Source organism: Lithobates pipiens, unplaced genomic scaffold, assembly GCF_037356315.1.
Source record: "Lithobates pipiens isolate NorthernLeopardFrog02 unplaced genomic scaffold, aLitPip1_a1.2 Scaffold_18, whole genome shotgun sequence".
NCBI classification, from domain to species: domain Eukaryota; kingdom Metazoa; phylum Chordata; class Amphibia; order Anura; family Ranidae; genus Lithobates; species Lithobates pipiens.
The window spans coordinates 344,319,227-344,345,948 of record NW_027507758.1 but is presented as its reverse complement, the minus strand read 5'-3'; the positions used below and the strand labels follow the sequence as shown (position 1 = coordinate 344,345,948).

General features: G+C 42.8%; 1 protein-coding gene across 1 annotated transcript; it reads left to right on the top strand.

The window, feature by feature from the left end:
* The first annotated feature begins 6,398 nt into the window (after window positions 1-6,398).
* SDHAF4 (succinate dehydrogenase complex assembly factor 4) lies at window positions 6,399-25,204 on the top strand. Its single transcript, XM_077487404.1, has 3 exons — window positions 6,399-6,556; window positions 11,183-11,335; window positions 24,392-25,204. The coding sequence occupies exons 1-3, from the start codon at window positions 6,490-6,492 to the stop codon at window positions 24,499-24,501; spliced, it is 330 nt and encodes a 109-aa protein (XP_077343530.1). The 5' UTR covers window positions 6,399-6,489; the 3' UTR covers window positions 24,502-25,204.
* Window positions 25,205-26,722: the final 1,518 nt, after the last annotated feature.

Sequence of the window (26,722 nt, the reverse complement as noted above, 5' to 3'; positions counted from 1 at the left end):
TAGTAACATGCCCCTGAATCTTAAGTGGTGGTGAAAAATCATACTCATGTGGGCGGAGACTTGCGGGTGGGCGGGCGGAGCTAACGATGGCTCTTTTATATCATCGGCAGCAGCAATATGTATATATTTGTATATATTTATTAAAGCTGAACAATAAGCAGTGTATTTATTAAAGCTGAACAATTAGCAGTGTATTTATTAAAGCTGAACAATAAGCAGTGTATTTATTAAAGCTGAACAATAAGCAGTGTATTTATTAAAGCTGAACAATTAGCAGTGTATTTATTAAAGCTGAACAATAAGCAGTGTATTTATTAGGCTGCTTTCACACTGGGGCTGTGAGGGCGTCGGCGGTAAAGCACCGCTATTTTTAGCGGCGCTTTACCGTCGTTTTAGCGGCGGTCTGCGGGCGCTAGCGGGGTGGTTTTAACCCCCGCTAGCGGCCGAAAAAAGGTTTAAAACCACCCGCAAAGCGCCGCTGCAGCGGCGCTTTGCCGGCGTTATTGCTGCGCTATCCCATTGATTTCAATGGGTAGGAGCGGTTTAGGTGCGGTGAATACACCGCTCCTTCACCGCTCCAAAGATGTGGCTAGCAGGACTTTTTTCACTGTCCTGCCAGCGCACCGCTTCAGTGTGAAAGCCCTCCGGCTTTCACACTGGAGTGACAGGGGCCGGTTTTTTTCAGGCGCTACACAGGCGCTATTTTTAGCGCTGTAACGCCTGAAAACCACCCCAGTGTGAAAGGGGCCTTAAAGCTGAAGAATATGGGCACAATATTGGGGACAGTGTGTGCGTTTGGGGACAGTGGCTGCATTTGGGCACAGTGGCTGCGTTTGGGGCACAATGTCTGCGTTTGGGGACAGTGTGTGCGACAGTGTCTGTATTTGGGCACAGTGGCTGCATTTGGAATGATCACAGTCAATTGCGTGGTAAACGGCCAATGGCTGTTTACCAGCATCAGTGGCGAGCAGTGTTCCCGGGAACACGCCGCCACCAACGTGCCCGCGCAGAGCGCGCCCGCAATTGCCGTGGAGATGTGGGGCGGCCACCAACGTACACGCGCAGAGCGCGCCCGCGATCACCATGGAGAGGTGGGGCGGCCACCAACGTACACGCGCAGAGCGCGGTCGCCGTGGAGGGGTGGGGCGGAACCATCTGTGATCACGCGGTAAACAGCCTCATGGCTGTAATGGGGCCTAGTCCTCATGTGATGGGGACCAAGGCCTGATGTGATGGGGGGTCCTGTGATGTGATGGGGGGTCTTCTGATGTGATGGGGGTCCTGTGATGTAATGGGGCCTAGTCCTCATGTGATGGGGACCAAGGCCTGATGTGATGGGGGGGGGGGTCCTGTGATGTGATGGGGGGTCTTCTGATGTGATGGGGGTCCTGTGATGTAATGGGGGCCTAGTCCTCATGTGATGGGGACCTAGGCCTGATGTGATGGGGGAAGGGAATGCACTTGCATTGTCCAGTAGGGGTGCAATGGATCATCACCGATCCGTGATGCGAACAGGTCACCCTGTTCAGATCAGCACACGCCACGATCCGCGGAGTGCCCCGGCAGCCTCGGCCTTAGGAAAGGCTGTGGCTTCGGCCTAGCTCCGTAGCGGCGGCCATCTTGGTGCACCCATTTACAATGTGATCGCTTCGTCAAATGACGGAGCGATCACTTGTAAACAAACTGGCGTCATAGTGACGCAAGTTCCTCTCTCCCCTCTGTGTACTGATCTGTACAGTGGAGGGGAGAAATTGGAAGGCAGCAGCGCTGCGGGCTGCATCTGTTGTGTCCACAGAACTGCTCTGTGACAAGTGCAGTCACAGCCATCCCTCCATACCCAGCCAATACTCTGCCGTACCCAGCAAATACTGTGCCATACCCTGTAATATCCAGCCATACTCGGCGGTAGCCAGCCGTACCCAGCCATGCTCAGCCAATATTACAGTGGGGGAGATATATATTACAGTGGGGACTATGTTGTGGTGGAATTTTAACAGGTTTTTGATACTTTTTTTATTTGCACTAACATACAATTTTTCAGGACAAGCTTTCGGGGTATGTCCCCTTCAAGGTCCAAGCAGTACTGATTTACAAATTTTCTTCAAGGTCCAAGCAGTACTGATTTACAAATTTTTAAAAATTTGTAAATCAGTACTGCTTGGACCTTGAAGAAGGGGACATACCCCGAAAGCTTGTCCTGAAAAATTGTATGTTAGTGCAAATAAAAAAAGTATCACGGACAGTACTCAATTTTCTCTGTCACAATTGCACTAATACGGCTACAATCACATTAAACAGGTTTTTGCAAATCCAATTATTATTGGCTGATCCGAAAACTGATCCAATCCGTGACTCAGATCCGAGGAACGATCCGGTCCGTGAGTTTTTTGGATCCGTTGCACCCCTATTGTCCAGTAATAGGAGACTTGTAACAGCGAAGCAAGGGCGTACTGTTCCGGGGGCCAGATGGTCAAAAATCATGATTGTTTTTCGATCAATGCAACTAGCTGGTGTATCAAGAACCCATTACATCACAGTGTGGCTGATGCTGCTGTTAGGAAGTTTTTAGTGTTTAGGAGTGTGTGCACTGTGCCACACTCCAAAGATTCCTCACCTACTTGTGGTACTTGTACTAATACCTGGGTTTCTGTGTAGCGCTCTTTCCTCTTGTAGTAGAGTCCTGGGCTCTTGGAGGCTTATTGGTGACTTTAAGAGTTAGGGACAGCTGACATCCTTCTGTGTAGAGTGGGTTAAAAGGCAAGTTGGGTGCAGTGCAAAAAGAATTGATGGGCACTAGACACTTTTTTAATGCACAGAGATTTATTGTCTCTTAACCACTTTGCCACCTGGCCTATAGCAAAATGACAGCGGCAAAGTGGTTTCAAAATCCTGACCGGGCGCCATATGAGGTCCTCATGATTTTGATCCACTTTGCACCCCCGGGGGCGTGCATCGCGGCGATCGTTGTTGCGGTGTGTCAGTCTGACACCCCGCAACTACGATCTCAATAAAGAGCCTCTGACGGAGACTCTTTACCACATGATCAGCCGTGTCCTATCATGGCTGATCACAGTGTAAATAAGAAGAGACGTTGATTGTCTTTTCCTCACTTGCGTCTGTCAGACGCAAGTAGAGCCGATTGGCTGCTCCTCTGACGGGGGGGGGGGGGGGTCTGTGCTGATCGATTATCATTGCAGCCTCCCCCGAGTATGCCCACACTGGACCACCAGGGACACCACCAGGGATGCCCAGCACCAGGTATGCACCCCCTAGACCACCAGGGATGCCAGTCAGTGCCCACAATGGATGCCAATCAGTGCCCACAATGGGCATCACTGATTGGTATGCATTATTGTTTGGCACTGATTGGCATCCATCAGTACTATATAATACAATACAGTGCCGCTTATCAGTGACCATCCATGCCCATCTGTGCCGCCTATCCATGCCCGTCCATGCTGCCTATCCATGCCAATCCTTGCCAGCTATCAGTGCCAATTTGTGCCACCTATCAGTGCCCATCCGTGTCGCCCATCAGTGCCACCTCATCAGTGCCCATCAGTGTGGCCTTATCGGTACCCGTCACTGCAGCCCCATCAGTGAAGGAGAAAACTTTTATGTCTTTTTTTTATTTGTTTAGCAAAAAATAAAAACCGCAGAGGTGATCAAATACCACTAAAAGAAAGCTCTGTTTGTGGGAAAAAAATGATAAAAATTTAATTTGGATACAGTGTAGCATCTCCGACCTTCTCAGGTGACCAGCACTCAAAGGAGCTCTCAAAGCGTCTCCTCAGATAGGTCCCTGGCTTGGCACTAACTCAAGTTTTCCCACTTCAGCATCTCTGGTTAGTGAGAAGACTGCTTGGGTAATGGCTTTAGTTACTCACAATGGTCTCTGGTACCACGGTGCATGGTCCCTTTGTGGCGACAGCTGTTCCTTTTTACCTCCCGACCGCAGCTTGTTTTCCCAGACAGGAGCACTGTTGCTTCTGGTTGGACTACAAGCTGTAAGTGCCAACCCTACGCTGCTCTCCCACAATGTCCCTCAGGCAGCCTAGCAGCCAGATGTCCCTGGGATAGAAGCTAGCCATGTGACCTAGCAACTCAGGGCAACACATCACACGTCCACATGAGGACTAGGCCCCATTACATCACAGGACACTCCCATCACATCAGAAGACCCCCATCACATCACAGGACCCCCCCCATCACATCAGGCCTTGGTCCCCATCACATGAGGACTAGGCCCCCATTACATCACAGGACCCCCATCACATCAGAAGACCCCCCCATCGCATCAGAAGACCCCCCATCACATCAGGCCTTGGTTACCATCACATCAGGCCTAGGCCCCCATTACATCACAGGACACTCCCATCACATCAGAAGACCCCCATCACATCACAGGACCCCCCATCACATCAGGCCTTGGTCCCCATCACATGAGGACTAGGCCCCATTACAGCCATGGGGCTGTTTACCGCGTGATCACAGATGGTTCCGCCCCACCCCTCCACGGCGACCGCGGGCGCGCTCTGCGCGTGTACGTTGGTGGCCGCCCCACATCTCCACGGCAATCGCGGGCGCGCTCTGCGCGGGCACGTTGGTGGCAGCGTGTTCCCGGGAACACTGCTCGCCACTGATGCTGGTAAACAGCCATTGGCCGTTTACCACGCAATTGACTGTGATCATTCCAAATGCAGCCACTGTGCCCAAATACAGACACTGTCGCACACACTGTCCCCAAACGCAGACATTGTGCCCCAAACGCAGCCACTGTGCCCAAATGCAGCCACTGTCCCCAAACGCACACACTGTCCCCAATATTGTGCCCATATTCTTCAGCTTTAAGGCCCCTTTCACACTGGGGTGGTTTTCAGGCGTTACAGCGCTAAAAATAGCGCCTGTGTAGCGCCTGAAAAAAACCGGCCCCTGTCACTCCAGTGTGAAAGCCGGAGGGCTTTCACACTGAAGCGGTGCGCTGGCAGGACAGTGAAAAAAGTCCTGCTAGCCACATCTATGGAGCGGTGAAGGAGCGGTGTATTCACCGCTCCTAAACCGCTCCTACCCATTGAAATCAATGGGACAGCGCAGCAATACCACCGGCAAAGAGCCGCTGCAGCGGCGCTTTGCGGGTGGTTTTAACCCTTTTTTCGGCCGCTATCGGGGGTTAAAACCACCCCGCTAGCGCCCGCAGACCGCCGCTAAAACGACGGTAAAGCGCCGCTAAAAATAGCGGTGCTTTACCGCCGACGCCCTCACAGCCCCAGTGTGAAAGCAGCCTAATAAATACACTGCTAATTGTTCAGCTTTAATAAATACACTGCTAATTGTTCAGCTTTAATAAATACACTGCTTATTGTTCAGCTTTAATAAATACACTGCTAATTGTTCAGCTTTAATAAATACACTGCTTATTGTTCAGCTTTAATAAATATATACAAATATATACATATTGGTGCTGCCGATGATATAATAAAGCCATCGTTAGCTCCCCCCGCCCACCCGCAAGTCTCCGCCCACTTGAGTATGATTTTTCACCACCACTTAAGATTCATCCAGCATTTCTCTGTCTATAATTTTTAACCACCGCTGAACTTACGATCTTGCGCATGCGCCGTTCAGATCACGGACTTGGCGCATGCGCAGTAAAGGCCCGCCGTCAGCTGTTAGAGTGACGGAGCCTCACCGGAAGTGACGGGGTGAGGAAATTTCATGGAGTCGCATGAAATTTTACCACACCAGATGACTGACAGGAGGGAGGGGGCGGAGCTTAGCCCTTCGTGTGCCGAGGGGAAGTGACGTCAGGAGCCCAGGCACTAAAGGGGCAGACTACGAGGGACCCCCTAGCAACAGGCATTTAGAGGTGCGTTAAAAAAAAATTCCAAATGTTTTTTTTTAGGAATTTAATTTATTTTTTTTTCTGTGGAGCACCACTTTAAGTTATAAAATCTTGTAAGTGTAAAGGCAGGTGTCCCAATACTTTTAGTAATCTATTGTCTGAACTTATTATTAGGAAGTGTTCCTAATTCCAGGGACATGGAAGAGAAGAAAGCACAATGGACAATGTAGTTGCCTATCTAGAAGACAGTACTGCTAAATGTGCCTGCCATTATTCCCATCCCCCGTTTCCAGCGACCCTCGTTATCCAGACATGAAATGATCCCGCCCGCTGGTAATGGTATAGTATAATCATTCATATACAGACTGAGAACAAAAAACCCGCTCTGCACTATACAACCAATCAGATTGCAGCCAACATCATCCAGTCAGCGGGCAGCTGGGGCTTGCCACAGACACGCAGAAAAGAGGAGAGGCGGAACCCAAAAGAACAGCGCTCCTCGACCAATCAGCGGGCAACAGGAACTGGCCGCAGAAACACAAGGAGGCATCCAATGCGATGGCAGTATTCGTTAGCCAATGAGCGGGAAGCATGGGCTGGACCTAGAACCAGGAAGTAGCGGGGTTGGAGGTCATTGACAGAGAAGGATGAGTGCTGTGAGTCGGTGTGTTCTGGCTGTGATAAATGAGCGCTTGGCTGCACGGCCCTGGCAGTGTGAGTTCTAGTTATGGGCACACACACCACGCTAAAGTCTTCTTTTATTGTACATTTATTCTGTGTGTATTCTCTCCTACGTGCCTTCCAGGAGAAGGGTTCACTTTACATTGGAGCCTGTTAACATTTGTCCTAAAATCTGGTAACCAATCGGCTTCCAGCTTCAGTTTGTTCAGTTACGTTTTGATAATAAAATACTGCAAGATGATTGGTTGCTATGCAGAGCTGCAGCAGTTTTAGTGACAGAGTATGAGTGTGTCTGCTCCATACTCTGTACAGTGTGATGATTGTTGTGTAATGGAGGGTGGGGCCAGGCTGCACACATATGGACATCACAGAGCATATGCTTACTGTTATGGTAATTGGATTACTACTGATGTCATAGGCAGTCATATACACTGTTATATGAGGAGAGGGAGATGCATCATTCTTAGTGTAAATGTCAAATCCACAATGCATGTTACACACGCATGTGCTAGGAGTTGTGTTTTTCATGGCAAATCATTTTAACCACTTCAATACCGCTCATTTTCAACCCCTTCCAGCTCAAGCCAATTTTCCATTTTCAGCACTTTGACAATTGCGCGGTCATACAACACTGTACCAAATTAAATGTTTATCGTTTTTTTTTTTCCTCACAAATAGAGCTTTCTTTTGGTGGTATTTGATCATCTGCGTTTTTTTTATTTATTTCTTTTTTTCTTTTTGCGCTATGGACAAAAGAAGAGCAACAAGTTTGGAAAAAAAAAACAATATTTTTTTTATTTATTTTTTTTACTTTTTTTGCTATAATAAAGATCCCAATTTAAAAATAAATAAAAATGTTTCATCAGTTTAGGCCGATTTGTATTTTTCTACATATTTTTGACAAAAATGGAATAAGCATATATTGATTGGTTTGCACAAAAGTTATAGAATAGGGGATAGTTTTATGGCTAGTTTTATGGCTTTTTTTTATTTTTTACTAGTAATGGTGGTGATCTGCAATTTTTTTCTTTAGTTTGTTTTTTTTTTTTTTTTTTTTTGGGACTGTGACATTGCGGCGGACATATTGGACACTTTTGACACCATTTTGGGACCACTGACAATTATACAGTGATCAGTGCTATAAAAATGAATTAATTACTGTATAAATGTCATTGGCAGGGAAGGGGTTAACACTAGGGGGCGATCAAGGGGTTACCCAGGGAGTGATTCTAACTGTGGGGGAATGGGACTGACTAGGGGAGGAGACTAATCGGTGTTCTTTCCTATAGACTAGGAACACACGATCTGTCTCCTCCTCCCCTGACAGGACATGGATCTGTGTGTTTACACACACAGATCTACGCCCTGGCTCTGTTACCGGGCAATCACGGATGCCCAGCAGATATTGTGGCAGCCTGGCACGTGCATCGATTCCCAAGTGAAAAATAAATAAAAGTCCCTAAATCTATCCCATAGTTTGTAGACACAATAACTTTTGCGTAAACCAATCAATATAAACTTATTGCGATGTGTGTGTTTTTTTTTATTTATTTATTTATTTATTTTTTTTTTTGTTTTAACCAAAAATATGCAGAACACATATTGGCCTAAACCAGGCATGTCCAAAGTCCGGCCCGCGGGCCAATTGCGGCCCACATTCTGGTTTCGTGCGGCCCACCTGGTCATTTTGACATGTATATCTTTTGTGGCCCCCAACAAATCCCCGAGCCACAAAAGATGTACATGCTGGCTGCCTTGGAAGGGACAGGGAGGGGGGCGGGATGAGTGCCGTACAGGAGTATTTCCTGTTTATGGCACACAGTGACCTCTGTAAAAGGAAGTCCCATCTCCTGCGCTGCCATTGGATGACTGTTCTGTCCATCACAGGAGGCCTGACTTTCTATTAAAGAGCCCACTGATAAAACAAGTTTCTCCTGTATGTCTGTCGGCGCTTGTCCCGCCCCCTCCCTCTCTCCTCTTCTCCAGTGCTGACAGGGCTAGGCAAGTTCTGATTGGTCAGCGCCGACCAATTAGTATGCTTCCTATACATACCTTTTACGAGGTACGTTTAGGAGATAAAGCCGTGGGGTTTTCAAATCCCCCAACCAGTATATGGCAAATGTCTCACAGCGGGTGATTGCAGCTTGAGGAAGGGGGTCCAGTTTAAGTTTACCTTGCAGATTTTCTGTAAAGGTGAACTTTCCCTTTAAGCAACTATTTAACCTCTTGATCACCCTAGATGTTAACCCGTTCCTGCCCAGTGCCATTAGTACAGTGCAAATGCATATTATTAGCATTGCTCACTGTAATAATGTCAGTGGCAGGATTGAATTTCATCCCATTGATTTTTTTTTTAAATGGGATGTTTTATAACAGATAGTAAACAATGATTTTTATTTATTTTTTATTTTTTTCAAAATGTTTGGTTTATACGATTTTATATAATAAAAAATCTAGAGGTGATCAAATACCCCCAAAAGGAAGCACTATTTGTTTGAAAGAAAAATGATATAAATTGTGTTTGTGTACAGCATTGCATGACCGAGCAAGTGCCAGTTAAAATAGCACATCTGCAGCATTTCTTCTCCCTTTTCCTGTATTCGCAGGAGGCTCTGATGGCAGTGGGAGCCATTGGATTCTGCTGCTGTTAATCAAATCCTGTGAGAAAGGAGCAGAGCTGATCTATGCAGTGTGTGTTTATAGACATACACATGCCAGCTCAGGAGCGCACCTGCATGAATGCACCCATAGCAAGCAGCTTGCTATGGGGGCACTCAGAGAAGCGGAGGAACAGAAAGCACCATCAGGGAAGTCCAGAATAGGTGGGGTCACTTTTTGCAACCCATTGCACAGAGCAGGTAAGTATAACATCATTTTTATTTTAGGAATAACAATTAAGGTTTACAACCTGTTTAATGAATTTCCATCAGACACTGATTTATTCAGCCCATAAAACGCTAAATAATAATGCATATAGAATTTGGCTATTATTTTTTATTTTTATTTTTTCATGTTCTTTTAGCTTCATGTTAGCTTTATTTTCCCCCCCATATGTATCTTAATGACCACATCTGTATGGTGCGTCAGTCTGGCGCCCATGTTGATTCTGATCAATTGGTGGATAAAAGTAGAAACAGGTGTGCAATTATAGCAGCATCTGCCTTTAGCGGCTTTTAAATTTGATTACCAATTCTGATGATCAGTTACTAATCAGCAGAAATGTATTTCAGCATACACAAACTGTTCATTATTATGATCTCAGAGAAGAGCTCTGGCAAGCTGGTATTTAAAACAGAAAATCGTGGTCAGCCTTATTCAATAAAGAGTTCTTATTCTTAAACGGGAACTCCAGGCACCTACATTTTTTTTTTTTTTTTTTTTTTTTCCATTTCAGATGCCTTGAAGGAGAAGTCCAGCCTGAGCTTCTCCTATGGATCACAGGTGTGCAATTTGCTTTGCACTCCTGTGATCAGTTTTCAGCAGAGCGGTCTGAAGTTCGCTCTCTGCTGACATCAGCAATTTCCGCAGTGTGTCATTCAGAAGTCTGGATCCGCCAGCTGCCTTGATTGATGGCAGTCTCAGCAAGTTGCTGCGATGGCCTCTCCCTGCCCCTCCACATCGCTCTGCTCAGGGAGGAGTGGGAACCGAGCCATCAGCGGTGTTTGGTCGCTTGGTTCTCAGTGCAGAGACGGTGGGGGAGAGCTGCATCATTGGTCTGATGCTCCATCCACAGAGGGTAGTAAGATTAGAATAAAAACAAAAAAACCTTACTTCTCTCTTAATATTTTTGCCTCTGTCCTTTATGCAGTAACTGCTTGCTTTCATTTAAACTCTTCTAAACGCTGTATTTGGCTGCTCTCAGAAAGTACAGGAAAGCTGTGCTTTTGGCTCCCTGCTGCATCAGGGAGGTGTCTATGACCAACAACAGCTCCAGTGTTGTACCTCCACCCCTCATTGTTTACAGTTAAAAAAGCAGTCAGCCATACCACTGCAGCTATCTGCAGTGTCAGCTCAAAAGACTCCACACATCTAGTGGCAGAAAAGAAGTACTTTGAATTGAAGGTGAGTATTGCAGTTACAGCAGATTTTTCATGATTTACAGCTTTCATGTATAACTCCTGGCGCAGTTCTTGGCTGTGTTCACAAATGTATGACACAAATCTGGCCCAGCTCAATGTCCTTAGTTGCTAAGATGTAGACAGCTCAACCTTCTTGGTTGCTAGTACAGTGGGGTCAGCTGTCAACCGCTCTTTCTCAGCAATGAGACAAGCTAGAAGGACAAACTGCAGGTTTTCCAATTCCGATGGGAATGTCTACAAAAAAATTTCTGCTCATTCACATGCAATGTATGTCTCTCCTGTTGATCTCTCCTATAACTTCTCCCTCCTACGGTTTCACAGTGGTTTACGAGGATTAACGACATAAAGACAATACAGGACTTTATATCTTCTATGAAGAACAAGTGCAAAAACCAAACCTCTGAATAAAGTCTTCCTTTACCCTTCTGCATTCCCTCTATTTGAACATTGGACACACTCTGACTTCCTTGTGACATAAATGTATAACAATTCACTTGATGAACTAAAACAAAGTTTTGGCTTTATATATTTATATAAAACAATGCACATTTTTTATTAGTTCTGTATTTTTCCCTTACAGCATATTCTGCCATCTGGAGTTGTGTCAGATCTTCTAGCAGTATCTCACAGGAAAGTACCAACTCTAAAAAAACAACTTTAAAAAAACCAAAAACACCCCAGGGGCGGTTTGATGAAGCTGACCAATCTAACACGGAGAAAGGACCACTGGAAAGTGAGTGAATGGAGGTCCAGTTTGAATAATTCTTTGCAGCACAGTAACCTGGGGAAAACTGTGCATGAAGCTTTAAAAAAAAACTTGCAGGCTGCCCTTACTAACCTCTTATGAAAATACCAGCTGCCTGCACCTTGCTGATCCATTTACTTTAAACTTAGAGTAAGCTGGATAGTAAGTGCCAAAAAGTAAGCACTAGAATTTGGTAGAAATTACAATATCTGTACTTTATTTTATATTGGGAAAGTGAGGTAACTGTTCATGAAATATTCTGTAGTAGAGCGTAAACTGCAAAAGGTTGTGTGTGCATTTCGCTACTTGTGTGCATTTTCCACACAATAATTGCCCATGCGGACAATAATGAAGCTCCAGTTCTGTCACATGGGAGGAAGGGAAGTAATTTACGTGCTCCGTATATATGGAGGTACTGGGTTTTTTACTTTGCTTTTGGTGGAGGGGGAGCAAAGGCAATGCGAGTATATGCAGTGGTATTGTAGTTTTATCATAGTATTTCTTCAAACAAGATTTTTATTTGAACAGGAGTATCTTAAATATGGTCTTTGTCCACAGTTAACATTTTGCTAATAAGACCACACACAACCTGATCAAAGTAATTCAACCCTTTGTCCCCCAAGATACAATTGTAAATTATAAACACAATATATTGTGGTGCAAGCTGTCAAACCGTAACTCCTCTGAAATGGGTGCTCAGCAAAGCGTTCATAAATCAACTGTAGTAAACTACAAGTAGTAGTAAATTTATTCACGTGTGTTTACTGCAGTTGGTATATGGTACAATTAAAGTGGATGTAAACCCGAAATTATTATTATTTTTTTTGTCTGGCACAATATAGAGTATGGGATTTCAGTTGTGCCCAGTCTTGCCACAAAGAGTTAATCCAGCTCTGAGCAACCCTTATATAATTTTTTTTTTTTTTTTTTTTTGTGAAATAAAATGGACAAACTGAAATCTTTCTCCATTCTTCCCACTTGCTGTGATTGTCAGGTGATTTACGTATCTCGTGCACTAGCCTAAGACATGCATTATGTTTTAATTCCCTACCACTCCTTTCTTCAGCAGCTCGGCAAGGATTGGCTGTTCCACACCTGAGAATGATTTGGCATGCTGAAGTCATGTGGGGACTTTTCTGGGTTTTGACTGGATGTTAGTGATCATAGCAGAAGTTCAGTGTAAGAAATACACAGGAGAAAATGCATGTTGATAAGGGGAGTGTAGAGGTGGGCGGGGAGTCTACTGACATCACGACTCCACACACCGAGCTCTGGAAAACGGACCCACCCACAAAATCTGCAGTTTTTTGGGTCTCATAACAGACAGAGGGGAGACATTTGACAGATAAGTATTATACATGCAGGAGGCATGTATATCCTTCTAGATAACCAATATTGCAGTTGTTTAGAAAGGATGAGAGTGGGTTTACATCCACTTTAAAGTCCATTATAGCCTCCCCCTCTCTAACCTTTCTCCATATTGTTGGGACGAAGGCACCATAGTATAAATCTTATTGTTGAGGCACTTTCTCCATAGAGTTCATAAAGTCCATGTGTGGCACTGCACTCAGCTGACTTCCAAAACTCAGCGCAACTTCTTAAGAGACTGAAGGAATCTCTAAAGCAGCAAAAAGGAACAGCAGAGGGCACATCTAAGTGCCGTAAAAACTCCCATTTAATGATAAAAACTGGCAACTCGCAATTGATAAGGGGTAAAACACCTGTCATATCAACTTTATCCACAGGGGGGGCGTCATCCAGACCACTACAGCACATAGCAGAGGTAATCCAGACCAGAAATTCTACGCTTTCAGCAGCCAAGAAATACTCAAGGAACCATGTGAGTTAAGCCTCGTACACACGATCGGATTTTCGGCAGGGAATTGTGTGATGACAGACTGCCTAAAATCCGGCCGTTTGTACGCTCCATCAAACAATTGTCAACTTTCCGCCAGCAAATGTTAGATAGCAGGCTAGTACGTTTTCAGTGGACAACGGTCTGTCTGATTCAACTATTGTCTGTAGTCCATCACACAAACGTTGAAAGTACAAACGCGTTCGGAATGAATGCTCACCAAACACGACATTAGCAGAAGGTGCCCAAAAGGTGGTGCTTTTCCTCGTACTATGTCACTATGTTCTTGTTTGTATGCAAGACAAGTTCCTGGCATACGCCGTTTGGACAAAAGTCTGACGCTTTGTCTGCTGAAAATCCGATCGTGTGTACGAGGCTTAAGTCAGACAGGACAAGCTTCTTTGTGATGTCAGATGCTGGTGGGCATGAAGGAGGTATGGCTACATGTTTTGAGACTGCTCCGCTTCTTTCTCAAGCCATCAGTCATAGGCTTTTAAAGCATTGCTTACGGACAATTTTGGTTACTGTAGAACTCAGAACGAGGCATGGAGTGTAGGGAACTTGCGGCTTAGAGCAAGGCCTGAGCTGCTGACACATGATCCTCTATTGGTTGCCACTCTTTTTATAAGGCACAATGACTGGGCATGGCTCCTTAGCCCCAGACAATCTCAGTTATGATAAAACGTATTGGGTTTAGCCTGAGCCTGTCGTGACGTCATTGCATTTTTAGATCCAGAAAGTGACCTTTTTTCCTGGGATGGATGTTTTACACAAGCGCTGTGTGTGTGCGTGTTTTATTTTTATTTTTTTTTTATTTTTATTTTTTTTATATGGCCCATGTTTGTGACACTGAGCTGTGATCGTCCATGAGTGTACATGTGGGATCCATTTGGAGAGCTTTATTTGGTATGCTGAAAACTGATTCTCTGGAGATACGAACATCCCCTTGAGTGGTGTTTTTTTCACACAAGTGTGATTGAATCTGTACCCATGGTATGAAGTCCATTTATTCTGCCTTCCCGTGCATGTCCTCCCTCACGTTGGTGGATCACCAATTGCCTTCAGAAGTCACCTAATTAGTAAATAGAATCCACCTGTGTGTAATTTAATCTCAGTATAAATACAGCTGCGAAGCCCTCAGAGGTTTGTTAGAGACCCTTAGACAGGTCATACATGGGTCGAATTTCGAAAGAATTTTCTTTAAAAAATCTTTTCTAAGAATTTTTGTTGGAATTTCGCACCATTAGTGGGCTGCAGCAACGGCCGATTACTGTGGGGCCATCTAATTTTGAGTAATTGGGCTTGCTTGAAATTTTTTGAAAATGGAACAATTTTCTAATCAATCATGGGAGAATCATGTGAGAAATGTAATCGAAAAAGAAATGTGGATGTGCAATAAAAGAAAATTCCCAGAAAGAAAAGAAGATTCCCGGCCACGAAAATTCTTTTCTGTATTAACATGAGGTGAAATTGAAGGCTTGGTTGGCCAAATTTTGATATCAATGGTGGCACCATTGGATCACAAAACAATTTCTGATTTTCAAAAGAAAATTCTTTTTAAATTCTACCATGTATGGCCAGCCTTAGTGCACAAATGGCATCATGAAGGCCAAGGTACACACCAGACGGGTCAGGGATAAATTTGTAATAACGTTTTTAAAGCAGGCTTGGGTTATTTAAAAAAAAAAAAAAAATCCCAAGCTTTGAACATCTCGCAGAGCACTGTTCAATCCATAATCCGAAAATGGAAAGATGGCACAACTGCAAACCTACCAAGACATGTCAGTCTACCTAAACTGACAGACCGGGCAAGGCATAAATCAAGAAGCAGCCAAGAGGCCCATGGTAGCTGGAGAAGCTTCAGATATTCAAAGCTCAGGTGGGAGAATCTGTCCACAGGACAAGTAGTAGTTGTGCAGGCCACACATTTGGCCTTTATGGAAGAGTGGCAAGAAGAAAACCATTGTTGAAAGAAAGCCATAAGAAGTCCAGTTTGCAAGAAGCCATGTGGGGGACACAGCAAACATGTGGAAGAAGGTGCTCTGGTCAAATGAAACCAAAATGTGACTTTTTGGCCTAAATGGAAAACGCTATGTGTGGTGGAAAACTAACACTGCGCATCATCCTGAACACACCATCCCCACCGTGAAACATGGTGGTGGCAGCATCATGATGTGTGAATGCTTTTCTTCAGCAGGGTCAGAGTTGATGGGAAGATGGATGGAGCCAAATACAGGGCAATCTTAGAAGAAAACCTGAGGGTGATGGTTCACCTTCCAGCAGGACAACAACCCTAAACCTATAGCCCTAGCTACAATGGAATGGTTTAAATGAAAGCATATTCATGTGTTAGAATGGCCCAGTCAAAGGCCAGACTTAAATACATGTGAGAATCTGTGACAAGACTTGAAAATTGCTGTTCACAGATGCACTCTAACCAAACTGACAGATCATGAACTATTATTTTGCAAAGAAGAATGGGCAACAATGTCACTTTCTAGATGTGCAAAGCTGGTAGAGACATCCCCAAAAAGACTTGCAGCTGTAATTGCAGCGAAGGGTGGTTCTACAAAGGCTCAGGGGGCTGAATACAAATGCATGCCTTTTCACATATTTATTTGTAAATCATTTTAAAAAACATTTATGATTTTCCTTCCACTTCCCAATAATGTGCCACTTTGTGTTGGTCTATTGCATAAAATTCTAATAAAATGAATTTACATTTTTGGTTGTAACATGACAAAATTTGGAAAATTTCAAGGGGTATGAATACCTTTTTTCTAGGCACTGTATTTTACCAGTTCCCGAATGGCGCATGCCGATGTACGTTGTCAGAATGGCACGGGCAGGCATATTGGTGTACAGGTACGTCCATTTTTATATGCCGCCCTGCCATCGCGTGCGTGCCGCCGGCGGCACGATCGCGTACCGGTCGGGACCCCTGTGAATCTGGTCGTGGGTCCCGTGGACTCGATCGCCGTGGGCACACCCGCGATCGTCTCACGCGGCGGCTGAACGGGGAGATGCCATTGTAAACAGCATCTCGCTGTTCTGCCTAGCAACAAGTGACACTGATCTCTGCTCCATGTGATTGGAGCAGAGATCAGTGTTCAAAAAAACAAAGCCCAGCCCCCCACAGTTAGTAACACGCCCCTAGGAACACTTAACCCCTACACTGCCACCCCCTGGTTAACCCCCTTCACTGCCAGTGTAATTTACACAGGAATCCCTGCATTTGTATAGCACCGATTGCTGTAAAAATGACAATGGTCCCAAAAACGTCCGATGTGTCCGCTATAATGTCGCGGTCACAATAAAAATCGCTGATCGCCGCGATTACTAGTAAAAAAAAAAAATTATTAATAAAAATGCCATAAAACTATCCCCTATTTTGTAAACGCTGTAACTTTTGCGCAAACCAATCAATAATCTTGATATGTATGTGTGTGTGTGTGTGTATGTATATGTGTGTGTATGTATATATATATATGTATGTATGTGTGTGTGTGTGTGTGTGTGTGTATATATATATATATATATATATATATATATATATATATATATATATATATATATATATATATAAAATCTGAGGGAAAAAATGTTTTTTTTACATATTTTTGGGGATATTTATTTTATTGTAAAAAAAGTGTGTTTTTTTTTTTTTTTTTTCAAAATTGTTGCTCTATTTTTGTTTATAGTGCAAAAAATTAAAAACTGCAGGGGTGATCAAATACCACCAAAAGAAAGCTCTATTTGTGGGGGAAAAAAGGACGTCAATTTTGTTTGGGAGCCACGTCGCACGACCGCGTAACTGTCAGTTAAAGCGACGCAGTGCCGAATCACAAAAAGTGGTCTGGTCTTAAGCCAGCAAAATGGTCCGGTCTGAAAGTGGTTAATGTTAGACTTTATTATTTAATTTGGGCTGTTTAAAATTTGTGCATTTGTATTCTCTTAAAGTGGATGTAAACCCTCACATATACCCAGTGAAGTGAACAGCCTCAGATGATACACGGGGATGAAACAAATCTCCCTACATAAGTTTACATGTATATGCCCTAAAATCACATGACTTTCAAGTCACAGGAGTGTGAAAGGGGCCTTGGGATATTTTCTCTTCCCGAGTGTGAAGTCTGGGCATACAGCCAAGACACACCACATAGGCAAAGACTCTCAGAGGTGTTCTGTGATATGGCAAGCTACCTGCTAATCTATTAATAGCTCCCTCTCCGACACAAAATTCAGCCTGCTTTTATCTCACATGTCTGAGAATTTGTCAGAAGTTATCAGGCTGATAACAGAATAACAGAGCTGGAGAAAGCCACAGGACACTTTGAAGAGTGAAGCGATAAAACCCTGCAGATATATGTGCCCAACTCAAATGTCATGAATCGGGTTAACATCCACCTTTTAAAGTGTTGCACTATTTCTGCATGGTTACTGAAGTTATTTGCCATTTCATGTGCGCTCACAATTTTAATATAAACAGTTGTGCTCATAAGTTTACATACCCTGGCAGAATTTATGTTTGTTTTTTTTTTCCACTCATGGTTAGTGTTTGGCTAAAGCCATTTATTATCATTCAACTGTGTTTACTCCAGGGGTCTCAAACTGGCGGCCCTCCAGCTGTTGTGGAACTACAAGTCCCATCATGCCTTTTTTTTTTTTAAACGATTAATTGTGCAGCTCTAATACTTTGTGTGATTTGCGTAGTAATGGCTTTCTTCTGGGGGCTCGACCATGCAGCCCATCTTTCTTCATCTGCCTCCTTGTGCATCTGTCCATGTTTTCAGAGAGTCCTGTATTTCACCTGAAGTTATTTATGGGTTTTTCTTTCATCCTGAACATTTTTCCTGGCAGTTGTGGCTGAAATTTTAGTTGGTCTACTTGACTGTGGTTTGGTTTCAACAGGACCCCTCATTTTTCCACTTCTTGATTAGCATTTTGAACACTGCTGATTGGCATTCTCAGTGCCTTGGATATCCTCCCCCCCCCCCCCCCCCCCCTTTCCTGTTTTATACAGTTCAACTACCTTTTTCCATAGATCCAGTGACAATTTTTGCTTTCCACATAACTCACAATCCAAAACTGGCAGTGCAGCATTGGATGAAAGATGCAAAGGTCTGTCAGGAGTCCAGAAACAATCACGGGTGAGGATGGTTACCTTTCTAATAGCCATTCAAACGCCTTTCTTTCAACTTGTGTGCATGTTATGTAAACTTTTGATCAGGGTCATTTGGGTAGTTTCTGTTGTAATTATGATTTTAAAAAGAGGAGAAAAAAAAAAGATTACTGGAAAATGGATGGCTTCAGCCAAACATGAGCCATGAGTGAAATAAAGATGGTGTGTGTGGTTTTTTTTTTTTTTTTTTTTTTTTTTTTATTATCATCATTCATATTCTCAGAAAAACTGCCAAGAAATCATGAGATCTGCCAGATTATGTAAATTTATGAGCACAACTGTATATTACAAAAACATGTAGTATTTTATTGTTTGTGTGCACTAAAAGTAATTTTAGTGTGGTGGCTTTTTTTATTATTTTTTTTTTTTCATGAAAATAAAGGTTTCATAAACAGTTGGGCTAATATCTTGCAGTTTAAGTAATTTTCTAACAAAAAAATGCAGCTTTTAATGTGTGTGTGGAAATGAAAAGATTGATAGAGAAGTTGTTATCACTTGTGATCAATGTGTAGAAGTGAAGTTACAAGTGCATCTCATTGCAGAATAATTATTGGGTGAGGAAAAATAACTGCAATTTTTTTTTTCTGTGAAAGCACAATGTCTGGGTACCAACTGTGCTTGGTATGACTTTTCCAAATGTATTACCTCCCTTAAGTCCATGTCACAGAAGTAATGCCCTCACTGGTGACAACTTGACAGTGGCAGAATTGCCATGGGATTACCCATCGATATCCCTGTCCCCAGTACCTCTGTCACTGCTAGCCATCGGATAAAGTGATTCTGCCAATGGCAACCCCTCATCATAGCCAGAATTGACAGTGACATGGGTCTTAGTAAATGATGTTCACAGACCTCTGTTGGCTACATTGTGTCCATGTTGTTATCTCAGACCTACAGCTGTGAAAACATTTGTAAACCTTTCTAGAATTTTATGAATTTTTGAATTAATTGTTCTTAAGATCTCAGATCTTCATCTGATTCAAAATAACTGTAGTCTTATAGAACATGCACACATAAGTATTTGAGCTACTATACTAACTAGTGAAATCTACTTTTGCCGCAAATGTCCACAAGGAAATGCTGATTTCTCTTTGTGGAGATTATCATTTAGGTTGTGTCTTCTGGACAGGAAACGGGGGCAAATCTCTCCCAATGAGAAACAGACAGCAAAACAAGATGGCTTTTATCTCAAACCAAAAACAAAAGTGGATTTCTGTGTTTACAAACCAGAACTTACAGCTATCTGGCTGGCTGTTCTCCATGGAAAGCAGGGAGAAAAAAAACAGCCAGATAGTAAAGAGAAGGTAGCACACAGTTAACCCCTTGATTGACCCTAAATTTTAACCCCTTCCCAGCCAGTGTTGGTTCAGTGTACAGTATTATCACTATATTAGTGTCGCACCAGCAATGTCGGTGACCCTCCCAGATGGTGTCTGTTAGTGGCAGATTGCCTGCCACCCTATTATAGTCCCACTATAAGTCACTGATCACCGTTGTTACACTATAGCTTCTTAAATTCCAGTATATATACCATAGTTTGTAGATGCTATAACTTTCGCATAAACCAATTAATATACACTTATTGGTCTCAATTTATGAAAAAAAAAAATAATAATTATTGTATGTTTTGTTTTATAACAGAAATGAGAAAATATTTATTCAAAATTTTCTTTTTCTTGAGGTGCACTGAATGGAAATTTTGAAAACGACAAGGCAGGATGAACTTGAAAACCAAAATTGACATATATATATATATAGTAAAATTGCGTGCATTTTTGGTGCCATTATCTGCACCTTTTTCTGTTATTGGCAAAGTGCTGAGAACACCATTTTCAGTCGCCAAAATTTACGTACATCTTTTTTTTTTTTTTTTTTTTTTTTTTTTTTTTTACTTGGTGATCAAAAGAAGCCCTGTTTGTGTGAAAAAGTGGTGATGTAAGTTTTATGTGCATACAGAGTTGCATGACTGAGCAATTGCCAATTAAAGTAGCACAGTGCTGAATAGGAAAATATGTCCTGGTCATGAAGGGGGGCAAAACGTCCTGGCGCTCAAATGGTTAAGGACCATTTTTGGATAGTGCTAGATAACAAGTTACACAAACTGTGCACAATCTAGCTACATATATCTAGTCACAGTGAAGCATGAAGACATATAGCCCCAGTTTACCCTATGAATCACACAGGAACGTGCTGCACATTCCTGTTCAATTCACATGTGATTCCTTGTGATGAGATTTGAGCCCATTCATATTGAGTGTGCTCAAAATGCACCAAAAATAGTGCATACGCTACTTTTGGATATGCACTGCAACCAGATGGCATGGTACCTTTGTAGCTGCCCTGAGTTTGCGACCTGCGTTTGGGATGTCGTTAACATTGACGCCAGCTGCAGATCGCAACTGCAGTGTGTATTGAAGATTATTGCAGGAAATGTGCATGGAATGCGGGTTTCCCTAGACCGCAATCTAGTGTGAACCTAACCATAGTTACTTATCTTGGCATTACTAGACAATAATTTCATTTTTTTATTATTCCTATTGAAGTTTTAAAAACTACAGTTATGTTTCATAATTTTTCATGAAAAGATAGGTCAATGGATGAATTCTGTTCTAGTGTTGAGAAAGTGTGGCTTTGAGGTGTTGAGATATGACAACGCCAGCTTATGGGTGCTGTATGACAATGGGATTCTGTTCATTACAGACAGAGTGTGCTCAGAAATAACCCCATGTTGTATTTATAGAGAAGCTTGCAGGGCAATAGAGTAAATAGGCAAGGGATAGCCTTATGGGGTTAATTTTTGAAGTAGAGAATTTAATTAGTGTTTTTTAATGAGCATTTGTACATAGGAGCAAGAGGACAATGTTATGTAGAAAAAAAAATCTTTATGCATGTTTAGATTTCTGTACTGTCTGTACTATTTATTTATTTTCAAGACCGGTCTGCTTTTAAGCAATATGTTTTTTAATTCTATAACTTATGCGTTCATCTGTTTTACAGAAAGAATTATGGTTTGTCATCTTGACCTTTTCTCAATTATTTATCTTGCATTTCAAGAATGGCACTGCCCCAAGTAGCTGACTAGGCACTTTTGTGCTTGGCTAAAGCTGGTAATGTTTCACTTTATACCACAAGGTCTGCCACAGAGCCATTCATCTATTTACCTAATGCACAGAAACATTAAAGGGGTTGTAAAAACATCCCAAGGTTTTTCACCTTAATTCAATCTATCTGTGCTGCAGCTGCCCCCGCCCTCCCAGAGCCCCCCTTTTACTTACCCGAACTCGGTCTTTCCAGCGACGGAGACGAGCACAGCAGCTCCAGCTGCTGTCTCGGGCCCTCATTGGATAGGTTGATAGCAGCAGGAGCCATTGGCCCCCTGCTACTGTCAATCAAATCCAATGATGCGGTAGGCGGGGCCGGGTCCTGCTGTCTGTGTCAGTGGACGCAGCAGCAGGACATGGGAGTGCGCCTGCACGATTCCCCCGAGGGAACTCGCTTCTCCGTTGGGGCACTCGAAGAGGAGTCAGGAGGGACCCCAGAAGAGGAGAATCGGGGCCACTCTGCAAAACCCTTGCACGAAGGAGGTAAGTATGACATGTTTGTTAAAAAAAAAAAAAGACAACCCCATTTTAAGCATAAAAATAAAAATCTTAATCCACACAAATTGGGGGGAAAAAAAAGGTTAAAATAATATTTACAGAAGGCGTAACTGTGAATACCCTTTGTAGACCGTGCTTCTCTGTGGTATTATTCCCCAGGACTGCTGGCAGATATGCATATTCCCTGAAGGTTATATCATCTCCTTAGGCTTTGATGTACCATGATAAGCACAAAGTATTAGAGGATATAAATAGCAAGACATGCCTGCTCTCTTTTCCTCTCTCTGGTCTCTGTTCTTAATTTTCTCATTTTTGCTCGTCTTGGTCAATTAACATTTTATAGGCATGTAAATGTGAATATATATGCTGCCTTTTTATTTAGCTGTTTAGATAATATATTCTAAATGCAGACTAGTAAATGATTTTCTTGCTTGAATACTTAAAGAAGTTGTAAAGGCAGAAGGTTTTCTTGGCATTCTATGCATTAAGATACAAAAAACCTTTTGTGTGTGGCAGCCCCACTCAGCTTCCCCTAATTGCTTACTTGAGCCCCATCTCTCTCCAGCGAGGTCTTGGCCATCCAGGACTCTCCTCCTGGTTGGCTGAGACATAGCGGCACAATTGGCTCCCACGGCTGTCAATTAGCCAATCCGGGGAGAGAGGGGGCCGGGTCAGGTGAATGGACACACAGAGCTGTGACTCGGCTCAGGTGCTTCCATAGCAAGCTACTTGTGTGGAGGCACCGAACAGGAGGGAGGACCCAGGAGCAGTGAACTGGGACCTGAGAAGAGGGGGGGATCCAGGCTGCTCTGTGCAAAACCAACTGCACAGAGGAGGTAATTAACATGTTTGTTATTTTATAATTTTTTTTTATTTTTTAAACAAGACTTTCCAATCACTTTAAATAATAACAGTGTCTTCATTGAAAACTACATGTGCAAATGATTGGCAAGCTTGATGTTACCAAGTTCTTGAGCCTTTGTAGAGAAAGGGGCTAGGCTTGACTTGTGTAGGAAAATTAAACATTTTCTTGTTTTGAATTAACAATTTTTGTATGCTGATTTTTTTTTTTTTAAAGGATTCTAGGCATAGTATAGTTTTATTTTTACACCAATACATTGGACCAGTTTAGATAGAGAGATTAGATAGATAGATAATCTCTCTCAGTGATGGCAAACCTCCTTGACACTCCAGATGTTTTGGAACTACATTTCCCATGATGCTCAACTACACTGCCGAATGCATGAGCATCATGAAGAAATGTAGTTTCAAAACATCTGAAGTGCCCAGATTCACCATCACTAGTATATACCATACCTGGCCGATGCACCTTGAAATCACTGAATTACTCCACTGATCTTCACTTGCTTCTGGATCTCATGCTAAGCAGCTGGCCTGAGTCATTGTAAAAACAGGAGGTTGGCTGCTAGGCACAGGTGCCATTAAGAAAATGTTTGTTTTGCAGTCTCTGAACAAGGTAAAAAGGGGAGGTGGTGAAGTCACGCTCTCCATCTTGTCCAATTGGAGAAGACTTTGCATTCATTTAGAAGCATTCTCTGAATGATGCCCATGAGTGATTCCCTGGAATACTGCTGTCTGCTTCAGTGATTAAAAATGTGTGAAGCTCCCCAGCCAGCCCCGCTCTATACTTAGATTGGCCTGATCTTGATCCAGCGATGTGCACAAGAACAGTAGCTCTCTCCCTCTTCATTGGCTCAGAGATTGCAGCAGAAGCCATTGGCTCCCACTGCTGTCAATCACAGCCAATGAGGGAGCAGGGGGTGGAATCAAGTCATGCCCTGTATATCTTTTGGACACACAGAGCATGGCTTGGGAGTGAGCCTGCACAAGTGCCCCTATAGCAAGCAACTTGCTATTTGGGCACTGACGGCGGGGGTGGGGGGGAGGGACCAAGGAGATTGGTGGACCTGAAAAGAGGAGGATCCGGATACCTCTATGCAAAATCATTGCACAGAGCAGGTAAGTTTAACATATTTGTGTTCATTATATTGAGTTTTGCCCAGGTTTTTTTTTTAATTAGTATCAAACCTCTAAGTAGAACAGTGCAAAGTGAAGGCGAGTATGTGAAGCTGTGGAGTGTGACTGTTTATGGAACTCTGTTGCTTGTCCACATGTAGAGAAAGACCAGATATACTTTAAAATACTATAAAGGCAAGTAGAGGGTCTCAAACACCATCCTTATTAAAAACTTAATGAGGGGTGGATATCTGCCTGCTTATGATTGGTTAACCTGCTGCTGATTTCTGTATTTGGGGAAAAAACATGCATAGATAATTGACATCAATATTTGTTTGAAAACATTACCATTATCTAGGAATGCATGTGAAATAGAAAAGGAAATGTAGGCCATTACCTCATGTCACTTTTTCTTTTTTATTTATCTTTAGGATTCCCTGATGATATAAATCCTGTTACTAAGGAGAAAGGTGGGCCCAGAGGACCAGAACCTACTCGCTATGGAGACTGGGAGAGAAAGGGTCGATGCATTGACTTTTAATAACTCAAACCGTTTAAAAAAACATGTGTTTATAGATATAATCCAGCTTGGACCAATGTAACTATTCATATACCATACGTAACCGATGAAGCTGGAAATCATTGGAGTAAATAAATCACTGAATCTCATGAATGGTCTGAAAATCGCACAGGAACGCATCGGTTTAGTATGCTGGCAGCTCTGTGTTTAGTCTGCAGTGATGCATTGAGCCAGCCATGTGATGTGTTTATTTTATTTATTTTTTATTTTGTCAATTTTATTTGAAGTACAGAAAGTAACAATTCATGCCGCTGTACAGCAGCGCGGTATGCTGTACAGTGACGTGATCCCTTCCTGTATGCTGCGATAAAATGCAACATGTTTGCATCTTATATCAGTTCACCGCACTGCACTTTCCGGCTGTGTTGCAGTGTGAACAGACTAGTGATGGCCTGTGTTCATCTAATGTGGTGAAATGCTGGTCACCTATGTGAACAGGGCCTAAATGTTCTTTTTAGATGTAGACCCCCTTTTGTATGATTTGGAAACCTCTAGTGTATGGTAAACTATAGCAGGTGTCATTAAATTGCTTTAAACTAAATTTCAAACTGTCGTGGGTAACTGCTCGGTGCACTACTGCTGTTTTGGGGTTTGATACTGCAGAAGGAAATGAATTGCACTAAATATCACAAAGTTTAGTAATAAATATGTAAACTAAAAATCATTTTACTCTTGTCTGCCTTTTTTCTTTTTTTTTTTTTTTTGTAATGCACTGATAATGGAAAATAATGCAATAGGTTTTGAGTATGCAGCAAGAAATAGATCCTGGCTAAAATGAATGGGTCTGCCTTAACACAACACAGCTTCATTTGCGACACAATGGTTATTTTTGAGCAGCACAGTGGCAAAGTGGTAAGGCATTACCTGCACAGAGTTTGCATGATTTCCTTGTGCCTGTGTGGGTTCCCCCCCCCCCCACACACACTCCAAAGACATACTGCTAGGTTAATTGACCATAGTATCTATATGTATGAATGTGAGTTGGGGACCTTAGATTGTAAGCTTCTTCAGGGCAGGAACTAATGTGAATGTACAATATAAAAAAATATATTTATATATGAAAAAGCGCTGCATAATTTCACAGAGCTATATACCGTATCTCGCCCCTCAAATTTTTGTAAATATTTTATTATATCTTTTAATGTGACAACACTGAAGAAATTACTCTTTGCTATAATGTAAAGTAGTGAGTGTACAGCTTGTATAACAGTGTAACTTTGCTGTCCCCTCAAAATAACTCAACACACAGCCATTAATGTCTAAATTTCTGGCAACAGAAATGAGTACACCCGAGTGAAAATGTCCAAATTGCGCCCAATTAGCAATTTTCCCTTCCTGGTGTCATGCGACTCGTTAGTGCTACAAGGTCTCAGGTGTGAATGGGGAGCAGGTGTGTTAAATTTGGGGTTATCGCTCTCCTACTGGTCACTGGAAATTCAACATGGCACCCCATGACAAAGAACTCTAAGAATCTGAAAAAATTTTTTTGCTCTACATAAAGATCGCCTAGGCTACAAGAAGATTGCAAAGACCCTGAAACTAAGCTGCAGCACTGTGGCCAAGACCATACAGCGGTTTAACAGGACATATTCCATTCAGAACAGGCCTCATCATGGTCAACTAAAGAAGATGAGTGCACATGCTTAGTGTCATATCCAGCAAATTTACACTGTTATACAAGCTGTACACTATTTACAAAAATGTGAGGGGTGTACTCAGAGATCCTGTAAGTACCTGTAATAAACTAATTAATACTCACTTGTTAAGGCTGAGCCTGGTCAAAGTATTTGCTGGCACATTTCTCCAGGTGCAGTGTACAGCTGGTCATTGATATTATTTGGCTGTGCACTGTTGTGCTATTGTAAAAATGATTACAGGATTATGCAAATAGAATTTTGAGTCCAATCACACATGGGCAACACGACTTCCAGCGAGCTTTGGGAGGCAACTTGGACACGACTTGAGTATGAATCACAGTGCGACTTGAGGCAACTTACAAGGCAACTTGATGTTGCCTCCAGGACGGGGGACTTTGCCAGTGGCCAATCACATAATAATCAGCTATGTGGGAGGGAGGGGTTTGCCTAGAAAAAAATGTCTCTTATATTCACAGATTCACACAGCTTCTCTCTTTTAGACCATTGGGTTGTTATGCCACCTACAGGAGAGGACTAGGCATTAC